At 50.2% G+C, this 20,584-nt stretch overlaps 1 protein-coding gene across 1 annotated transcript; it reads left to right on the top strand.

The window, feature by feature from the left end:
• The first annotated feature begins 1,861 nt into the window (after positions 1 to 1,861).
• On the top strand, positions 1,862 to 18,375 carry TNFRSF9 (TNF receptor superfamily member 9). The gene is made up of 8 exons (XM_004596077.2): positions 1,862 to 2,359; positions 2,673 to 2,856; positions 3,539 to 3,646; positions 4,643 to 4,780; positions 5,199 to 5,265; positions 9,715 to 9,848; positions 10,315 to 10,449; positions 18,028 to 18,375. Exons 2-8 carry the CDS (start codon positions 2,742 to 2,744, stop codon positions 18,114 to 18,116), a joined length of 786 nt encoding a protein of 261 aa, XP_004596134.2. The 5' UTR covers positions 1,862 to 2,359; positions 2,673 to 2,741; the 3' UTR covers positions 18,117 to 18,375.
• The last annotated feature ends 2,209 nt before the right edge of the window (positions 18,376 to 20,584 follow it).

The raw sequence follows: 20,584 nt of genomic DNA, 5'->3' as shown, positions 1-20,584 counted from the left end.
ATATCTGTTTTTTCAAATAAAAATAAATCTTTAAAAAAGCTTTTTAAAAATGCCAGGAATAGAAGACCATGTATGTACATGTATATATATTGGTATGACTGCATTTTATAATTATTTATTTGAAAGGCAGAGTGACAGGAAGAGAGAACGGGGCCAGGGTAGTTATCTTACCTCCACGCATCATGCCCCAAATGTCTGCAGCAACCAACACTGGACCCTATTGAAGCCAGAAGCCAGGGACTCCGTCCACCTTGATCTCCCACATGCGTGACTCGGTCCCAAATACTTGGGCCATCACCTGCTGCTTCCTTCCCAGGCCTGTAAGCAGGAATCAGAGCAGCTGGGGCTTGAACCAGCACTCCAGTCAGCCATGCCAGCACTGCCAGCATCAGGCTGACACTGCACCCCAAGACTGGCTGCACAGGACTCTGTTTTGTGAAATGTTCAAATTAGGTAAGAGACAGATCAGTGAGGGGCAGGTTCTGGGGGATGAGAATTGGTGTGGGGTTTCTTTCTGACCGGAGGGAAAGTGTGGAATTGGATGGGGCTTTATGGCTGTTCGGCATGGTGAACATACTGAGGTCCACTTTGAAGAGCTGGGTTTTTAAAAAGGCAACTTCGGGAGCCTGCGTGGAGGCCTAGCAGGCTGATCCTCTGCCCATGTCCCGGCTGCTCCACTTCCCATCCAGCTCCCTGCTTGTAGCCTAGGAAAGCAGTGAGGATGGCCCAAAGCCTTGGGACATGGGAGATCCCTAAGCTCCTGGCTCCAGCTTTGGACCTGCCCAATTCTCACCCTTTGTGGCCATTTGAGGAGTAAACCAGCAGATGGAAGAACCTTCTCGGTCTCTAACTCTGACAAGCTAAGCAAGTTAAAAAAAATTTTTTTTTTTTAAATAAAATGGCAACTTCAGAGTCAGATTTGGGAGGTGCTTGGAGGCGGGCTCCAGTGTCCAGGGTTCACCGGCAGGCAACAGAAGCCACTAAACATTTCTGCGGGAGGAGAATGGAGAATGGCGTGATGGGAGCAAGACAGTGCAGGGTTAGCATGTGGCAGGTGTTCAGCAGTAAGCAGCCCATTCTCTCTTTTTACCTCCTGATTCAAGCCCCCCGTTGCTCTAGAGTAAAAACTGTTCTTGTCTATTTGGAGTCTCATGGAAAACCCTCTGTTTTAGTCACCATGGTTTCTGAAGCCTACACCTCCCACCTAGCCCCACACCTCCCACCGAGCCCCCTGCTTGTCCTCTGGGGGTCTTGGCCACTTGGTGCCCAGCAGGTCTGCCCAGCTGCTCCCCTTCTCTTCCCTGCTCTTCTCCCTTCTTCCCTCTTTCTCATCCTCCCCACTCCTAATCCTTCCTCCTCCACATCTTTTCCAAAACAGCTTGCAGGAACTGGTGTTCATTTATGACCCCTGCATCCCACAGCAGAGCACCCAGGCTTGCTGCCTGCTTCCAGCTCCCAATCCCAGCTTCCTGCTGAGGCAGACCTTGGGAGGCAGCCAAGGTTCAAATGCTTGGGTTTCTGCCTCCTAGGCGAGAGCCCTGGATAGTTTCCAGCCACAACTGTTGTGGGCATCTGGGGAGTGAACTAGCAAACAGAAGTTCTCTGTTTCTCTCTGTGTGCTTTTCAAGTAAACAGGAATGTTTTAAAATTTGAGATTATTGTATTCCCAAATCTCTCAGAGATTTCACCTCCACTCGCAAATGCTACATTTCTCTGGTCTCCATTTCTCCGTCTTCCAACCTCATCTGCCCTGCACAGCCAGGAGCATGGTGGGAAGCCCTAGGCAGTCCTGGCCCACACCAGCTCCAGACCTGCAACCTCCAGTGGCTGGCTCGCGTGGTGCTACCCCAGGAGTCCAGCAGCGGCTGCAGGTCCCAGAGCTCTTTCGAGGATGGCATGCCCTGGGAAGTGGGTCTGGTGCCCACTACCTCAATTGTACCTAAGGGCGGGCCGCTAAAGTGCCACCAAGACCATGGAGCTGGGGGTTAGCACACCACAAGAATACCCCTCTTCCTTTAGAAGCTGATTTCCTCTCGAATATTTTAAAGGACATACTACAAAGTTTTGCCATAGATTTTAACTGACAAAATTCTGTTCCCAAAGTCCTCTGGGAAATGTCCCAGACATCAGAGAGCCCTTCCAAGAAGCGGTCACTAGCGCCATTATCATCCAGGGGACTTGGGAGTTCCTGGGGATTTTGGGGGTCAGCAAGTGTCAAAGGAACCACTTCACAGGAGGAAATCGCTGTGGGGCTTTCCCGCGAGGCCCCGCCCCGGCTGAGTCATCAACTGCTGGGCTGGACCTACAGCCCTCTGAGCCTGGACTGCAGAGCAAGCAGCTGCGATCCTGAGAGCTCAAGGTTTGTCCTTGTGGGGCAGACGGGGTGAGGGGCCCAAGGTGGCAGGGAGGACAGGGCCTGGGCTTGTGGGCACAGTGCTGTCCTTCCTTCTCCCCGTTCATTGCCTGTCACAGTCAAGAACCTGGCAGTGGAGACGTTGGCACTCTAGTTTTGCGGTGAGGCAAGTCCCTGTCTGCGTTAAGAGGTGTGGTGAGGAATGGAGCCTAGAGGGTCCTCAGCACTTTAGCCCCGCGGCGTTCGGCTGAGGGGGCGGCGATCGCAATGGCGTGGCGGTGGGAGACCATCTCACCTTGGGAGTGTTTGCCTTTCGCAGAGTGGTATTTCTGAGTCCATCTCTTTTGGTTAAAGTTCTTTGGGAATCTGCTCTGCTGCTATTCCATCCATGCAAGATTCCATGATGAGAATTGGCTACTACAACATGGTGACTACTGTGCTGCTGATCATGAACTTGGAGAGAACAAGATCAATGCAGGATCCCTGTGCGAACTGTCCAGCTGGTGAGTACCAGGCTAAAGCGTGCCCTGGTCTACTCTGTTGAAACCTTGGCTCAGTCCCTCCATCCAGCCACGTGAGTTTTTCTTCATTCATTTCGATGTGTTTGCTTCCAGCACAGCCCAATTCTGTGCCTGAACTTTGTCATCTGGATATCATGAGAGAACCTGTCTGTCTCAGTGGACCTCAGGGGTGGGGGTTCCTGAAGGGGTACAGGACACAGTGCATGGCCCCAGTAAATGCTGGCTTTGAAGTCAAGCCCCTGTACTCTGACTGGGCACAGCAGGGACCAGCAGGGATCAGCAGGTGCACAGGATGCCACAGTAGGAGAGTCAGACTCGTGTGAACTCTGGGAAACCACTGAGGGCCTTTGAGCTCCGCGGGGAGCTGCTCACCTTGGGCTCCTGGGTTGATGCAGAGCACTGTTAAGTTTTCCTCAGTAGAGAATGAGAATATTTTCTCACTGATTTGGCTATCACATACACGTGTTTCTAAGTCCGTGGCTAAGCTAAGCGGAACCTTGTACATCATGTGTAATTTCAAAAAGGCGTCAACACAGTGCCTATCACTGAGATGTCCAGAAAACGAGTCATTCTTTTACATTCTCATTTTCTTGCAAACCTCATGCTGTTTCGGGTCATGCTGATCCACTGTCAAACATGTGCAACTACTATCCGCCTTTCTTAGGTACCTTCTGTGGCAAAAGCAGGCATCTGATTTTCGCTCCCTGCCGTCCCAGTGGCCCCCCCTGTGACAGCGGACAGAGAACCTGTGAGCTCTGCAGGAGCTGTGAAGGTATGATTTGGAAAGCTGTGCTGTTCTTTGCCAGGAGCAATATGGCTTATTCCCTATTTACTATCTCCAGTGAAAATCTTGGCATTAGCAATATTGATTCCTCTGCTGGCAGACAGGTCTAGTCAAATAGTGTAAGTGTAATTATTTGTGGATTGAGCTTGTTAAATGTTAGTGGAAACATTTGTTTGAGGAGAGAGGTTCTTTTGGGAGGGTGAGAATGAAGTTTTTAGATTTATTTACATATCAAAATCAGTGACACAGAGAGAGATATGAATGGATGATGCAGGATGGATAGATCATCTTCCGTCCATTGGTCCACTCTCCAGTGGCCACAACAGCCAGGGATGAGGCAGGCTGAGTCTGCCACGTGGGTGCAAGGACTCAGGTGCTTCAACCATCGTCTGCTGCTTCTCAGGCACATTACAGGGAGCTCTGTTGGAAGACAAGCAACTGGACTTGGGCCGTCATCCCATACGGAATGCAGGTGTACCTGCTGTACCGTAATGCCTGCCCTGGGAGTGAACATTTTAAGTTTATCTCTTTGTTTCAGAGAAAGAGAGAGGCAGAGAGGCAGAGAGGGATCTCTTACACACTGGCCACTGCCCCAGATGCTCGCCATAGTGTTGGGCCAGGCTGGAGCTGGGAGCTGGGAGCTGGAAACTCAATCCCTGTGTCTCCCATGTGACTAGCAGGAATCCAATCCCTTGAGCCATCACCCTTGCCTCCTGGGATGTTGGGAGCCGAGCTGGAACTGACTCTAACACAGGCACTTTAATGTGGGCACAGGTGTCTTAACTGGTGTCTGACCACTGGACCAAGCAGACATCCTGGGAGAGAAGCTGACTGGAAAGTGTCAAAGGGCTTCACAGAGACTTAAAAGTAAATGTTATTTCCAAAAGTCAGTAGGAACATTGCAAGGAGAGTGAGTCTCACCTTTATGTAAATTTGCTTCACAGGGAGGCAGGTCAAGGTCATTCCATGTTGGGGGTTTTGCAGGTGTTTTTAGGACCAAGACAGCTTGCTCTCCCACCAGCAACACCGAGTGTGAGTGCATCGCTGGGTACCACTGCTTGGGGCCAGGATGCAAAATGTGTGAGCAAGATTGTGACCAAGGTCAAGAACTTACAAAACAAGGTAGGCTTTCTCCTCTTAATCTAGCTCAAGTTCATTGTGCAAACTTATTAGTAGCTTGGGTCTTGATTCTTCGGGCAGGAAATACAAAATGGATTTGCAGAGCCTTTAAATAATAAGCAATGAATCAATGAATCAGGTACCGATAGTATCACTTTAATTTCCATTATTTTTTCATACATGGACATTTCTTGAAATTAGAACATTTATTAATCCCTAGAGCTATGCATCCTTACATCTCTAGGCATATAAAGTACTTGACATACCATTAGAATAAAAATAATCCTGGGGTTTCATTGTAAGAGCTGATGAGCAATTTGTGCAGGTGGAGGTGCTGTAATGACTGCTCTACGTCCATCGTAGGAGCAGTTTTGAAATGGGGGGAATGTTCACCCTGTGGCTGCTTTGCTTTTCTTGCAAGGTTGCAGAGACTGTCGCATTGGCACGTTTAACAACCAGAAAGGCAGTAGCTGTCGACCCTGGACCAAGTATGTATTCCTTCCTTTTACTGACAAATGTGGATTCCCTTCTGCTTGTGTAATGAAGAGTCTGAGTTGAGCTTTTTTCAGGACAAAGAGAGACTGAAGCTCCAGGCCTTCAGCAGCTTTAGCAGGGAGGCGGGGCTGGGGAGGCCACAGTGGCCCATGCACTGTAGGCATGTTTCCCAGAAATTCTTCCAGAGTATTGGGATGAGCATTTGCAGAGACCCTTTGCCCTCTTCCGCCCCCATTGACCTGCTTCCTGTTTCCTTCTCATTTTTGTGGCTGCCTCTTCCCCGCCCCACTGACTGGCCAGTTCTAAGGTATTCCGTGCCAGCCCTGAGAGTGACACAGAACAAGAGTCTAGTGTAATTCTCACTTTGCAGAATATGTCGTGCACTTTGGTGTACCCCGCCAGCACAGATGGCAAACAAGCCCACAGAGTGCAAGACAGTGTGAGTGCTGGCTGGGTCTAAGCCAGAGCTGCTCGCTGTGTGCTGTGGACAGGTGCTGGCCAGTGAGCCACTTGCTGCTCCACCATCACTCCTGTACAGGTACGAAGAGTGAGCCTAAGGAATGAGCCTTTAAGGCACATTGGCACAGTCATGTGATCTGTGATCCTAAGTTCTAAATATCTGGGCCTCACATTTTCTTTTTACTTCTTTTAAAAATAATATTTCATCTTATTTTTGATTATGTTTACATAGTTGAGACAGTTGCGTGTCCATGTAGACCATTAATCAGGGTGGCGAGGGTCGAGGAATGGAGAAAGTGGGTGATATCATTTTTTAAATTACTGTATCTGGGAAAAAAGAGGGCCCCTCTCAGCAACCCACTGTATTAGTACCTGAGGTTGGGGAACGGCTACCCAGTGTCATCCCAGGGACCCCTGTGTGGAGCATGGTCTGAGGGTACCGCTTAAGTGGTTTTGATAGCTCTGAGAGATTATTGATTTCATTCCTCCAAGATTGAGGAAATCTTTCCAAGGTCCATTGGCTGACACAGTCCACCTTAAGTCTCTACTTGCCCAGGTACTTGCTGTCAAAGCTTGACCAGGAGAGCTGTCCAATTTGTTCTGCCCTCCGTGGTTCTAGAAGTCCTCTGCAGGTCTCAAGGAACTGGTTGTCATGTCCCCAGTGTGTATCTGGGCATGCTGTACAGACTTCAACCATAGGAGACCCAGTTCTGACACATGCACTCCACAATATTGTGATATTGCCTGTGTTTGGAATTTTGAGTTCAGCAATCCAGTTGGGGGGAGGTCCCCAAAGAAACCTCACCAGAGGTGACCTCAGACCTGACTCCTGTGTGTGCCAGCCAGTGTGGGTCTGGCTCAGTGCATCCTCCATATCAGCCTGCACATACACACTGGTAGTTGCAGTTGCCTGGTCAGTTCTGCCCACAGCTCCATCTCATATTCAAACCAGTGGATGCTGTGGCCCAGCCCTGCCCACCATACACTTGGCCCTCATGTACACCAGTGGAAACTGCAGCCTAGTCAGAGTGACCCCCAGAAGCCCCACCAGGCCTGCTGCCAGCCTCAGTTCCTATGCATGCAGGTATGTGCAGGATCCTGTCCAGCGTCCCATTCACCTATATACACATCAGTGGGTGTTGGAGCCTAGCTCAGCTTAACTGAGTCACTGTCCAGCTCACACTCATGCTGGCGAGTGCTACTGCCTGTCCAGCCAGGCCTACCCCCAGCATGGGCTCCCATGCTCACTGCTGGGAGCTGCAGCCCATCAGAAAAGGCCTCACAATCTCCCTGCTTGGTCCACTCTCAGCTTCAGATCTTGTACTGTACAGGTGGTTCTAGGTCTAACCTGACAGGACTTGCCTCCAGTCCCGGGTCCTGCTAACTGATGCTGTGACAAACCAACCACCTTGTACTTGCTCTGACTCATGCATGTACCAGTGGATATGGTCGCTTAGCCCAGCCTGGCTGTCCCCCTTACCCAGCTCACATGCAGGCCAGAGGGCTTTGCCGTCCTGCCCAGCCTGGAATGCCCCCAGTGGCCCAGCAGGGGAACCCCCACAGCTCCCCTTGGTTCACCTCCTTGCTGCATCTTACCTGTGCTGTTCGGAGCTGCTGCCCAATCGGGCATGGCCCACCTCACCTCAGCATTCACCAGCAGGTACTGCAGTCTGGCTCAGCCCAGTCTGCCCACTTCCAGCTCATGCTGGCAGATGCTCAGCCTAGCCCAGCCCAGTCAGCCCCCACACCCAGCTCTATATGAACTGGCTGGTGTTATGGTCCTATCCTGCCTGTCCTGTACCCCATCCTCATTCTTTTTTTTCTTCCCATCCTCATTCTTACATGTGCCAGTGGGTGTTATGAACCAACCTAGCCTGGCCCTCCCCCAGAACCGACCCACACTTATTCTGGCTGGTACTGTAACGTGGCCTAGTCTGGCCTGCCCCCAGCCTTGGTTCTTGTGCTTACTTCCAGGGACTGTGACCTGACAGAGGAGTTCCCCAAGCTCCTCCATCAGGTCGTCTTCCTCTGGCAGATCTCATGCACTGGTGGGTTCTTGGCCCACATCCTATCCTGGCAGGTACAGCGGCCTTGCTCAAGCAGTCCACACCCATTCTGGCTCTTACTGTTGGGTGCTACAGCTCAGCCCTTTCTGGCCCACCCCTAGACCCAGCTCTCAAATAATTCAGTGGTTCCTGAGACCTAGCCCAGCCTGTCTCATCCCTACCCTGGCTCTTGTAGACACCAGTGGATACTAGAGCCTAGCCCAGTCTGGCATACCTCAGACCCAGTCCACACCCATGCCATGGGATACTACAGCCATGTCCAGCCCAGTTCACTGCCCCATTCCAGCTCTCATGTTCACTAGCGGGAACCACAGCCCAGCTCGGGCATCCCCTTAGCTCCCCAACAGGCTTGTTCCCTGCCACTGATCTTGTGCATGCCAGTGATTGCTCTGACTAAGCCTGGCATAATCCATCCCCCTTCTTAGCTAGCCTTTGTCATCAGATGCTGCAGCCTGGCGTGGCCTGCGCCATCCCCAATGCCTACTCTCGCAGGTGGGTGCTGCAGCCTAGCCCTGTGCAGACTGCCCCCATCCCTGGCTATCATGCAGACCAGTAGATGTGACAGCTTATCCTCACCCACATAGCCACAGCCCATCCTGGCTCCTGCATGTGCCAGTGTGATATTGTTTTTTCTCGTGCTTCCCAGTCTCCCCAGCCAGAGGCAACCCAAATGAAGCAGCCCTGCCTGTCCTGATCCACACCCATGCCTGACTCACGTGCTCACTGGCAGGAGTGATGGCCCACCAGGGCAGTTCCCCACGTTTCCCCACCAGGCCTACTCCCAGAGCCAGACTTCACGTGTGCCAGCAGGTGCCTGCCTTTTCTATGCCTTTTTTTTTTTTTTTTTCATTTGATTTTTCTTCTAACCTAGAATTTTTATTATGCTTTAAAAGTGCATTAGTTTATGATAAACCTGAATTTTGTGAAAAGGTCTTTCAATGCAAATTGCTCAGAGTATACAAATGAATCGGCTTGGAGAGCAGGTGAGAGCTGGGCTCTGGAGGGTGTGTTGGGATAGGTAAAGGGCCAGGGAAAAGACCCACCAGTAACAATGGTGATGAATACAATGACGGTGTTGATCATGATGGTGAGAATGATGGCGATGATAAAGCCTACCTTGGTGACGATGATGATGGTGTGACGGTGGCGATGACGACAGGCAGGAGGAGGGTGGTGATGGTGGGGAACAGGGTGACGGTGAAGGTGATGATGGTGGTGATGACAGTGATGGTGTGATGTTGATGTTGATGGGGGATGGTGATGATGATGACAGTCGTGAGAATGATGGCGTGAGTGACAGTGATGAGGATGGTGATATTGATGAGAATGATGGTGACGATTGTGACAGTGATGATGTGATGAGAGAGGTGGGAGTGATTATAATGAAAGCAGCCATCAAGTGAGTGTGACAGCCGTACAAAAGAACAAACGTTCATTCGTTCTTCACTGTTGGCCCAGCAGCATATACAGTTCTCACTTAGCAGGGGAGAGAACCGAACGCTTCACTTGCCTAAGGTCATCTGCAATGTGGCAGGCCCAGGCTCCCCCTGATCTTCCTGATGCTAATACCAAAATTCATAATGTAATGCCATCCTTTCTATGTGCCCGAGATAGTCAAATATGTTTAAGAAGTTGCAGGCGACAAACGCATAGCAGGAGCCCAGGTGGCTCCCTGAGCAGGGAAGAGAGAAGGGTCCAGTTAGGAGGGGAGAGGGTGGGCTGCACCATGAACACCGAGTGGACACTGGAGGAGCCAGAGAGTCTGATCAAAGCTTTTTGAAACATCCTCCTGTCACCTGCAACCCCCACCCACAGATCAGCATCCCCAGCTGCTCCGTTGGTAGTGAATGTCAAAGGGTTTTGTTTGAAATCCTCTGCGTTTTACTCATTTGCACTATTTTCCTTGATCTTGTTAAGCTGCTCTTCGGAGGGAAAGTCTGTGCTTGTGGAGGGGACGAAGGACAGCGATGTGGTCTGCGGGCCGACTTTGACCGGCTCCTCTCCAGGTACCACCTCTGCCACTGTGCCTGCACCTGCAACAGGAGAGCCAGGTAGCTGCCTCACCGCTCTTCAATCAAGTGCTTGTGTCATGACTCCTGCAGTGGGTATCTGATCTGTCTCCATCTGCAGTCGTACCTCTCCTCCTCTGCCCTCTTACCCCTGCCTTCAGGGTGCCTTGTTTGCTCTCAGGGCTTTGGCATTCAGTCCCAAAGTGAAGTGGAACAGCAACCCAGGGGACAGGGTGAGGAGGGTGATTACAGGACCCCTTTTTATCAGTTACTAATGAATGCCAAGATAGGAGGTGATCGAGTCCTCTGTTTCCTATATGCCAGGAGCACCTTGCCACTTCATTGGCGTGGGCTCCTATGAGTACTACCAGGTCTTTTTTCCTTTTAATTGTGCAAGTTTACTAAGTTAGCAGCTTGGAAACACCCAAGCCTGCTCCCTTCCTGCTTGGCAGTATGCCGGGGGAAGCACGAGTATGTGTGTCCATCTTGCCTGTCTTCCGCTTCGCAGGGCGCAGTCCGCAGATGTTCACCTTCCTGCTGGCGCTGACGTGGGCTGCCCTGCTCTTCCTGCTCTTCTTCCTCGGGCTCCACTTCTCCCTGGCCAAACGGAGCAGAAAGAAACTCCTGTACCTGCTCAAACAACGTAAGACCCACATACCCGTGGGAGACAAGTCTTATCTAAAAAAACCAGGCAGGGGTTTTCATGGTATAAAGAAATATATACGATTAAATTACAAAAATGGCTGGGAACAAGGACATTCCTAAGGTCAGGAAACATGTGGCGACAGAGATAGTTATGGGATCACAGGTCACAGTTATGGTGGTCACAGTGGAGACATTAGGCAGTGGTAGATGGTCTTGATGATGGATGGTGGTAGTGGTGATGGTGGTGGATGGTCACGTTGGTCATGATGGTGCATGCTGGTGCATGGTCATGGTGGTGGTGCCGTTGGTACCTAGTGGGTGGGAGCTAGGGATGTTGCTGCACTTCTGCAGTGCACCCCCCAACAAAGAGTGATACAACCCCAAATGCCAGTAGTGCTGGGGCAGAGGAAGTCTGGATATGGCAGAGCACACCCTAGCATTCAGGTGCAGTGGCAGTTAGGGCCACCACACATGCCTCTGTGTGTGTATGTGTGTATCTGTGCCTATAGAGGAATCCTCCCTAGCCCTCAACCCTACACTGTTCCTCTGGGTGGTAAACGCCATTCACCTGAGTCTAGATCCATCCCCGAGGAAGGCACAGGACACTGGGAGGATTTGGAAGTGGACTTAATGAGATGGATTATGATCACACAATGAGAGATTTCAGAAACTGCTTTCGTTTGTTCATTCAAACTAGAGTCAAGTAAGGAACGCATGGCTGGGGTGAGTCAGCATGAGAGCTGTTAATGTTTATGGCAGAGTCTGTAGACGGGAAAGACTGTTCCCATGTCTTTGTGGAGGACAAAACCTGCACTTAGCAGGACAGTTTATGTAGAGGAGCTACTTTGTGATGGCAATGCTGTAGCCCCAGTGTCCATCTGGAAGTTGTTCAAATGGTTTGCAGGAAAACCCCAAGTCTGATCTAAAAACGTACTACAGTAATTTACTTACAGCTTCCTTGAAAAACAATGTAAAGCCTTCCATGTTGGGATACAAACAAAGATGCATAGATGTGAAGTTTGCAAGCTACTGTTGGATAAGCCTTCAACCCAGCAGTTAAGATGTCCATGTCCCATGACAGGGTCCCTGTACGTCCTGCTAATGCAGACCCTGGCAGGCGGCAGTTCAGCAGGGACAGGTGGCAGTCGGGTTCCTGCCATCCACGTGGGAGCCTGGGGTAGTGGTTTTGACTCTTGGCTTCGGGGCTGGCGCTGCCCTGTCCATTGTGAACATTTAGGAAGTGAACTTACACATGGCAGCATTCTTTCTTGCCTGTCTCTTTTTTCTCAAATAAACCAATTTTAAAAATTGAGAAGGGCCTAATGCAATGGGGTAGCAGGCTAATTCTATGCCCATGGTGCCAGCATTCCATATGGGTGCCAGTTTGAGTCCTGGCTGCTCCACTTCTGAGTACCAGCTGCTTCCTGTTTACTGTGTGGAAAAGCAGTGGAGGATGGCCCAAGTCTTGGGTTCTTGCACCCTGTGGGACACCCCAGCTCTGACTGTAGCAGCCATTTGGGGGGATTGAACTAGCAAATGGAAGACCACTCTGTCTCTCTGTATGTCTGACTTTCAAGTAAAATTAATGAGTCTTCAAAAAAAAATTCAGAAAAGGCTCACCCTGTCCCCCTCCCATTGAACACCTACGCAAGCCCGTCCAGAGTGAGATATGGGACATGATCTGCTCTGGGAAGCCCATGGCATACCACTTCCAGGTCACACCACCTCCAGGTCACCACTTCCAGGGCGGAGCTCTCCCTCCCCCAGCTACTAACCACATCCAGTGTTTCCCAGTGTCCACTTCCTTGCTCAACTTCATAGTTTTGCTGCCCAACAACATGGCCTCACGGGGCGGTGTGGGAGGCACCAGGCTGCAGTTGGCTTTGTTGCCATGTGTTCTGCTGAATGAGTGGACCATGTGTTGCCACATGCTGACGCTGAGGGACATGGTCAGGGCTACTTCAGATGACAATGCTGAAAGGCTTTGGCCTGCATACCAGGATCCACACAGCCTGTCTTTGTTTTGGAACCTGAGACTACCATGCATGAAGAGAGAGAGAAGGGTCACTTCCCAAATGCCTACAGCAGCTGAGGCTGGACCAGACCCTGGTCAGAAGCCCCAAACTCCATCTGGGTCTCCTGCATGGGTGGCCAAGCACTGAGCCATTTCCTGCAACCTCACAGGAACATTGGAAGGAAGCTGGGTAGAAACAAGAAGTAGGACTGGAACCCAGGAACCCCGGGATGATGTACGGGTGCCCCGAGCCCATCCTTTGTCTCACTATTTTTAGCTGTGTGATGGGAGGATGTTGTGTCTCTTTGTGGTTTTGTGGTGTCTTTTTCTTTTCTCTTTTTTTATTTGAGAGACACACACAGAGACAGACATAGACCTCTTATGTTTTGTTTTACTCCTGAAATCCTTTCCATGCTGAAGCTAGACCTGAGCTGGACCCAGGAGCCAGGAGTGGGTGACCTGGGTGACCCCAGGGAACTCCTTGAGGAATCACCTCTGCTTTTCCAGAGTCTGCGGTAGCAGGAAGCCGGAGTGTGGAGCCAGAGTCACTTCCTGAACCCAGCACTAAAGTGTGGGGCTAAGCAAAATGCCACCCCCTTTTAAAATTGTTAGTGTTTATTTATGAGAGAGAGAGAGAGAGAGAGAAAGAGAGTGCTCCCACCCAAGGTTTCATTCTCCAGGTGCCAGGACTGGGCTGAGTTAAAGCAGAGGTGGGAATGTGACCCAGCTTCCCCACCTGGGTGACAGGGACACATCCCACATCTGCCACTTCACATGGGGCCATCAGCAGGAAGCTGGCATAGGGAGTGGAGTAACAGGTATTTTTAAATTAGATTTGTGTATTTATTTGAAAGGGAGAGATTGAGATCATGCATCTGTTAATCTTCTCTCCCAAACAGCTGGGGCTGGGCGGAAGCCAGGAGCCAGGAGCTTTTTCTGTCTCCCATTTGGGTCGCAGGGGCCAAAGGACTTGGGCCAGCTTGCAAGCAGCAAGCACTATGATATTGGATGCAAGTGTCCTGAGTGGCTTCTGAAGTGATCTGCCACATACCGGTCCCTAACTGCATGTAGTTTGCATTTCCTTGCCTACAGGGACATTAGGCACCTGTCTGTTTGTGTTGTCTTTGAGAAGCCCCTGGTTGAGTGGTTTGAGCATTTTCCCGGACTCCTGCCTAGGGTGTAAATGCTACATGTCTCCCTTCCTGGCCACACTTGCATGTCCATTCCCTGTGTCAGGTGCACACCTTTAACGTGAGCCCCAAAGCTGCCAGCGAACCCTCCCATCGTACCCCAAACAGCCAAGTTCTCTAGAAAATGCTTTTCAGAAGTGTTTATGGGTAGTTAGGGAATTGCAATGAACCTGTAATCCTTTTTTTAAAACGTTTTAGGTCATTTTAAAAGAGCTTTTTATTTTTATTATTTGAAAGGTGGAACACCACCGAGTGAGAGAATCCTCCACCTGCAGATTCACTCCTGAAATAACCAACAGCCAGAGCTAGGCCAAGCGAGAGCCGAGGGCCCCGACTTTGACCCAAGTCTCCCGCATGGGTGTCTGGGACACAGGTACTTGGGTTATCACCTGCTATATCCCAGGATGCAGAGCAGCAGGAAACTGGATCAGAAGTAGAGTTGAGCTGGATTCCAGGCATTGCCCTGCGGGATACGGAGGCTGCTATTTCAGTCTTACCCAGTGCACCACAGTGCCTGCCCCAAGGTCATTTAAAAAGCTGTTTGTTGTGCAATTTAATTTTCTAGGAAATTGCAAAGACAGTAAAGGCTCGTAGTGTATAATTTCAAAACCAGTCAGAAATGTGACCCACACACTGAGTGTGAATGGCTGCAGCCTTTATCCGGGGGCAGATCTGGGTTAGCATCTGCACAACCAGTGTGAAACCTTCCCGTCCCATCCCTCAGGACCACGCTTTCCCACCCATGGCCCCTTCCCTGCCACACCTGCTCCCTCACCCTTCCCCGACAGCTGCCACTGGTCTGCTTTCCATCTCTGTACTTTGGTCATTTGAAGACTGTTATATAACGGGACCATCTGAGGACACCTCAGGGTTTGTGAAAAGTAGAGTTGAAAGATATGTTTATTTTGATGCAAAAATTGAAATTCAGGCACTTTTTCATAATGCCTGTTTTCTGAGAACTTTTTAAAAATTAATTTATTAATTTGGAAAAGCAGATCAGATTTATGGAGAAAAGGAAGGACAGAGAAAAAGATCTTCCATCCACTGGTTCACTCTCCGCATAGCCACAATGGCCAGAGTTGAGCCCTTCTGAAGCCAGGAGCCAGGAGTTTCTTCCAGGTCTCCCACGAGGGTGCAGGGTCCCAAGGCTTTGGGCCATATTCTGCTGCTTTCCCAGGCCACAGGCAGGGAGCTGAATGGGAAGCAGGGCCGTTGGGATTAGAACTGGTGCCCATATGGTATCCTGGTGCATTCGAGGCAAGGACTTTAACCGCTATGCTGTTGCACTGGGCCCCTGAATAAACTTATCTTTAACCCCTTTTCTCCCACAGATTTTGTGAGGTCCCATTTTACATGTTAGGACCTTTCCTATCTTGGCCATCTTCATGTCTTTTGCCTCTTTTTTTGTAACCAGATTTTGTTTTGTTTTGTTGTTGATGAAATTCACGAATTTTTCACATATTTTGGAAGCAAGTCTTTGTCAAATCCATGGCTTGTAAATACCTGGTCCCTTCCCATTCTCCTCACGGGGTTTGCCACAGAGAACCCTGTGACTTTATGAAGTCCAATGTATCCTTTTGTTTTATTGATTGATTGTTTGATCGAGCAATTGATTGTTTAGGGAGCAGTGTCTAAGATCTCTTCACCAAATCCCAGGTCCCTCAATTATTTTCTGAAAGTTTTCTAGTTTCATATGTTCTATTTCAAAATACATAATCTGTCACAGTCCACTGATGCCAGCTCAGCCAGCCAGTCCACTGATGCCAGCTCAGCCAGCCAGTCCACTGATGCCAGCTCAGCCAGTCCAAAGGAAGTGCAGGCAGGTTCCTACCTTTGCCCTCCCTGACCCTCCTCTAATCAGTACTTGTCTTAAATATAAACAGACATCAAGAACTGTATTGACAGTGCTGTAATTCCTGCTCCAGTGGTCAGAAAATAACATCAACACATTTGCTTTGTTCATGGTTTATCCTTCCTGACGTTCTCACATTCCTTCTTCTGTCATTTATTTTATGGTCAGAGGCTTTTTTTTCAGCCATTCTTTAAGGGCACATCTGCAGAAGTTAAATTCTGTTTTCCTTTTCTTTTTTTAAAAAAGATTTTTCTTTATTTTTATTACAAAGTCAGATATACAGAGAGGAGAGACAGAGAGGAAGATCTTCCATCCGATGATTCACTCCCCAAGTGAGCCGCAACGGCTGGTGCTGCGTCAATCCGAAGCCGGGAACCAGGAACCTCTTCCGGGTCTCCCACACGGGTGCAGGGTCCCAAAGCATTGGGCCGTCCTCGACTGCTTTCCCAGGCCACAAGCAGGGAGCTGGATGGGAAGTGGAGCTGCCGGGATTAGAACCGGCGCCCATATGGGATCCCGGGGCGTTCAAGGCGAGGACTTTAGCCGCCAGGCCACGCCGCCGGGCCCCAATTCTGTTTTCCATTCGTCTGAGGTATCCTAGTACCAATTCATGCCCCCAAACTGGGCTCATCATTATTTTCTTTCAGTTCTAGAAAAAAATATTGCGCTTCTTCCTTTTGGCTTATGTGATTTCTTTTTCTTTTTAAATTAAAATCTATTTTATTCATCTGTTTATTTTAACTTTATTTGAAAGGCAGGGACACAGAGAGGAAAAGACCGGAGATCTTCCACCCACTGATCCCTGTCCCCAGTGTCTGACCCCAAAGGTGGGCTGGGCTGAAGCCGGTCCAGGCCTCTCACCGGGTGGCAGGGACCCAAGCCCCAGAGCCTCCAAACCTTCAGCCGATGCCCTGGAATGTGCGTTAGCAAGAAGGTGGGTCAGAAGTGGAGAGGGACTGAAGCCCGGTGCCCCAAAACAGGATGCAGGTGCCCAAAGGAGTCTACTAGTGACTGTGCCAAGGGCCCTGACCGGACACCTGCCGTCCTTGGCCTTGACTCCCCTCGCCCAGCTCACATGGCCTCCCGTGGGCTCTGGGTTTTTTGGGTTTGTTCTGTTGGTGTTCGCTCAGTCTTGGCAGGTGTTTTTATAGCTTCTGTGGATCTGGGAACATTTCAGGCACCGATTTTCCAGCTACATTTCATCAGGCTGGTTCTTCTCCTTCCCTTTCAGGGACCCGGGACGGGGGTCCCCAGCCTCAGTGACAGCCCCACACCCCTGTCCCAGGCATCCCCACTATTCCTTGCTTACTCCTCTTCGTCCTGCAATCAAGTCCATTTTTGAATTTTCAGTGTTTTCACATTGACACTGGATTCTGTGCTGCATCTTTGATTTCTTTTTCATTTGTTCCAAGCATGTTCCTAATTCCGATGGAAGCTCTTTCATGGCAGCAAAATTAAAATCCTCCTCTGCAGTTCTCCCATCTGCATTGTTACCCTCTGTGGCTTGCCTTTCCTCATGCAAACTGAGGCCTTCCTGTCTGTTAGGAAAACAGTGGATTTCTTTATTTTAGTTCTTTAAAAATTTTTTAATTTTTGTTTGAAAGAATTAATAGAGAGAGAGGAAAGATCTGTCATCTGCTGATTCACTGCCCTGAATGGTCAGAGCTGGCCCGGGCCAAAGCCAGGAGGCCGGAACTCCATCTGAGTCCCCCACATGGGTGCAGGCACCGAGCACTTTGGCCATCCTCCTCTGCCTTGCCAGGTATACTGACAGGAAACTGGGTGAGAAGTGCATCCAGGACTCCAACTGGCACTCCTATAGGGGATGCTGGCATCGTAGGTGGCGCCTAACTCACTGTGGCCCCAACCACAGAGTTACATCCAGGTACTTTGGGTATTACGTTCCGTCCTGCTGCAGGTGCTCCAGTGGACATCTTATACCTGCTGCTGCCCTGAGGTTGCTTCCAAAAGTAGCAAGCATGTGATAGTGGGGACCAAAAACAACCACCACCACCACCACCTTTGCTTCAGGTGGACAGCTGTTCAACAAGGACACAAGAACATCACATGGACAGCACACCTGGAAGCTAACACACAAATCGGTTCTTTCCTTACTCTTACACGAAAGCAAGGGGCCTTGTGTGAAAATCTTGAAGCCATAACACTTCATTAGAAAGAAACACTCCGTGTCTGGTCTAAGTCACCCTCAGCACTGGACTGTGTGCTGGGGAGCTGAAACTTTGGGTGTATTTGGGGTATGGCTGTAGCAATCCACGCTCAAGGCTTTTGGAAGCCACTGTAGGAAATGCAAACAGGCATTTTTAAAGATAATCAAAGGGTTTGTTGGTGGAAAGCCATCTTAGGCAAGTCGGGGTAAAGCCGCTTTTGATGTGACCTGCATGGGGGCTGAGGTTGTTAAAACTGAGGTTGGTCCTGCCTGCTGCTTAGGGCTGGTCCGTGGGAAACGCATGATGAACACAGACAACAGCATGTGTGAGCACTGACCACTTGTTTTCCTAGCGTTTATGAAACCGGTGCAAACCGCTCAGGAGGAAGACGCCTGCAGCTGCCAGTTTCCAGAGGAAGAGGAGGGAGGCTGTGAACTGTGACACGGGAACCCAAAGAGAAGAATTGGCGGCGAATTGTGTGTGCCTGCATCTTTCTGCTGTGAAAGCCGCCCTTGCAGCTAGACACATCCACCTACAGGCCAGCCCACTGGCCGTCGACTGAGTGCCACGTTAACAGAAGCAAGGGGCATTTTCCTAGTATCTCTGCTTTTCTAGCCCTTTCCACCTAAAGATTTCTTTATTTATTTGAAAGGTGAGTCACAGGGAGAACGAGACAGATCTTCCATGCATTGATTCACTCCCCAAATGCTTGTAACACCACACTGCACCCATGACGTGGTGGGCAGGGACCCACGCCGGGGGCCACCCTCTGCCGCCCGGAGCTGGATGGGAAGCATGGAGTAGCCGGGCCTCCACCAAGGCCCTTTGCTATGGGACGCTGGCGTCTCAGCTGCGCTGCCAGCTTTCATTTTCTCAGCTTAGCCTGCTGCTTGGCGCCCGGCTGGGCCTGCCATGTGACGCGAAAGCCTGTCCTTCCTCTTGTATGTGATTGTTTTGTGGGTTTTGAAATATACTCCGTCAAACTAAGGAGTTCCTTCTGTCCCTGCTGATGAAGGGGCATCTGCCTGTCTTCCTCTCTTCAATGGTATTGAGTTTTATCTAACTTTTTTGGGGATAGGGAAGGAGATACATTAGACAGGAGGTGTTACCACTTCATCTAACGTTTTTCCCCTGATTCCTCCTCTTGGCTTTGACCACATGGTGTTTAATTCTCTGCTGTCCACTGTCCGCACCCACAAAGAAATGGGCCATTCCCATGGGCTCGTGCGGCCTTGGTTTCCAAACCCACGAAATCCACCAGGTGCTCTCTTGAGCTGCTGGGAGCTGTGTGTGTGTGGCACGGGCTGTGTTATACCTCCATAACCCAATCTGAAGGCACCTCACAGAGTGCAGGCAAAATAGAGTGGAAAGCTGAGCCTGGTTCATGCAAAAAGTTGACATCCATGTGTGATTTTTTTTCATAATACATGTTTTCCATGAACATTTTTGTAGACCCCTTATATTGTATTTTGGTAAAAGTTACAAAATAAAAATAGGGATTTGGAGTGTGAGTCATCTTTTCCCCTAAAAGATAATTTAAAAAAAAAAAACTGAGAAAGAACAAAATCATTCAGTTTGGGGTTAGTTTAGGAAATTCACACCAGAGTAAGCAAACATACTCAGGAAGATATAAACTGAATCATTTTGTAAGTGCTCAAAAACAAATGTAAGATATTTATGAAAATAATTCTGTTTTCCTTCTTAGTGGAAGGTTTCATTCTGATGGGAACTTTGGCCACGAGGGGCATCTAGGTGCTAAAGTTGGCCACTCCCTCTGGCACTGTTGCTGAGCAGGTGTTTCTGTGGGGAGGAAATGTTCAGGGGCCACAGTGAGATAGGGCCAAGTACTCTATAAGGCATGTATCTATCATTTACACAGAAAGGAAATCCCACCTAAGAAAGATCACTCACTTCGAAAAGCTTTGTACCCCATCTGTAGACAACCGCTTAGGTTGCATTGTACCTAGGCAAGTGTCACACTGCTGGCAGAATTAGCTGGTGGGCATCCTGGGCCTGGTTAATGCCAGGCTGCTGTACTTGCAGGGAAACAAGGGGGCTGAGACTGGATGGTTTGGAGGAGGGAAACTGAAGGAACTTTTAGGGCCAAACCAATCCACCCGTCCATGTGGGAGACCTGAGCTGGGCTTGTTGGTATCAGTGACCATCTACCAGCACACACAAAAGCCATGGCTGGGGAACTTGCCTGGTAGGGCTTGACCGTAATAGCTGCCAATGTCAGAGCAGGGGTGAACCATGTCCGGCTGGGCCATGACACTATCAAGAACATGAGAGAACTGGGTCTGGGAGCAGATTCTGGGGGCTTACCCGTGTGGGAGTGCCTACCAGCTGGTTGGCTTGAAGGCTGGGAGTGATGACGGGCTGAACGAGGCATAATCATGGAACTCACCAACACTCATGGGTGCTGGGGTTGGGAACAGGTTGGGTTGGTCCAGGCTGCAACACCTGCAGGCGCACCCGGAGCGGCAGGGTGGCCACAACATCCACCAGCACACACAAAGGCCAAGATTGGGGGCAAAGAGGGAAGACTGTGCCAAGTAAGTGCCTAGCACCTGCTGGCACACATGAAATCTGTCTCTGGGAGTAGGCCTGGTGGGAGAACTTGGGGAAATTCCCTGGTGGGCCATCACTCCTGCCAGTGAGCACGTGAGTCAGGCATGAGTGTGGATCAGGACAGGCAGGGCTGCTTCAGTTGTCAACAGGTGTGTGGGTTGGCTCCGCAGAGGTGAGCCAGGTGGGGCTAGGCCAAACCATAACACTGGCACACGCAGGAGCCAGGATGGGCTGTGGCTATGTGGGTGAGGATAGGCTGTCACATCTACTGGTCTGCATGATAGCCAGGGATGGGGGCAGTCTGCACAGGGCTAGGCTGCAGCACTCACCTGCGAGGG

Source organism: Ochotona princeps, chromosome 2, assembly GCF_030435755.1.
Source record: "Ochotona princeps isolate mOchPri1 chromosome 2, mOchPri1.hap1, whole genome shotgun sequence".
Classification (NCBI taxonomy): domain Eukaryota; kingdom Metazoa; phylum Chordata; class Mammalia; order Lagomorpha; family Ochotonidae; genus Ochotona; species Ochotona princeps.
The sequence above is the reverse complement of the archived record's forward strand: the minus strand, read 5'-3'. Positions and strand labels throughout refer to the sequence as shown.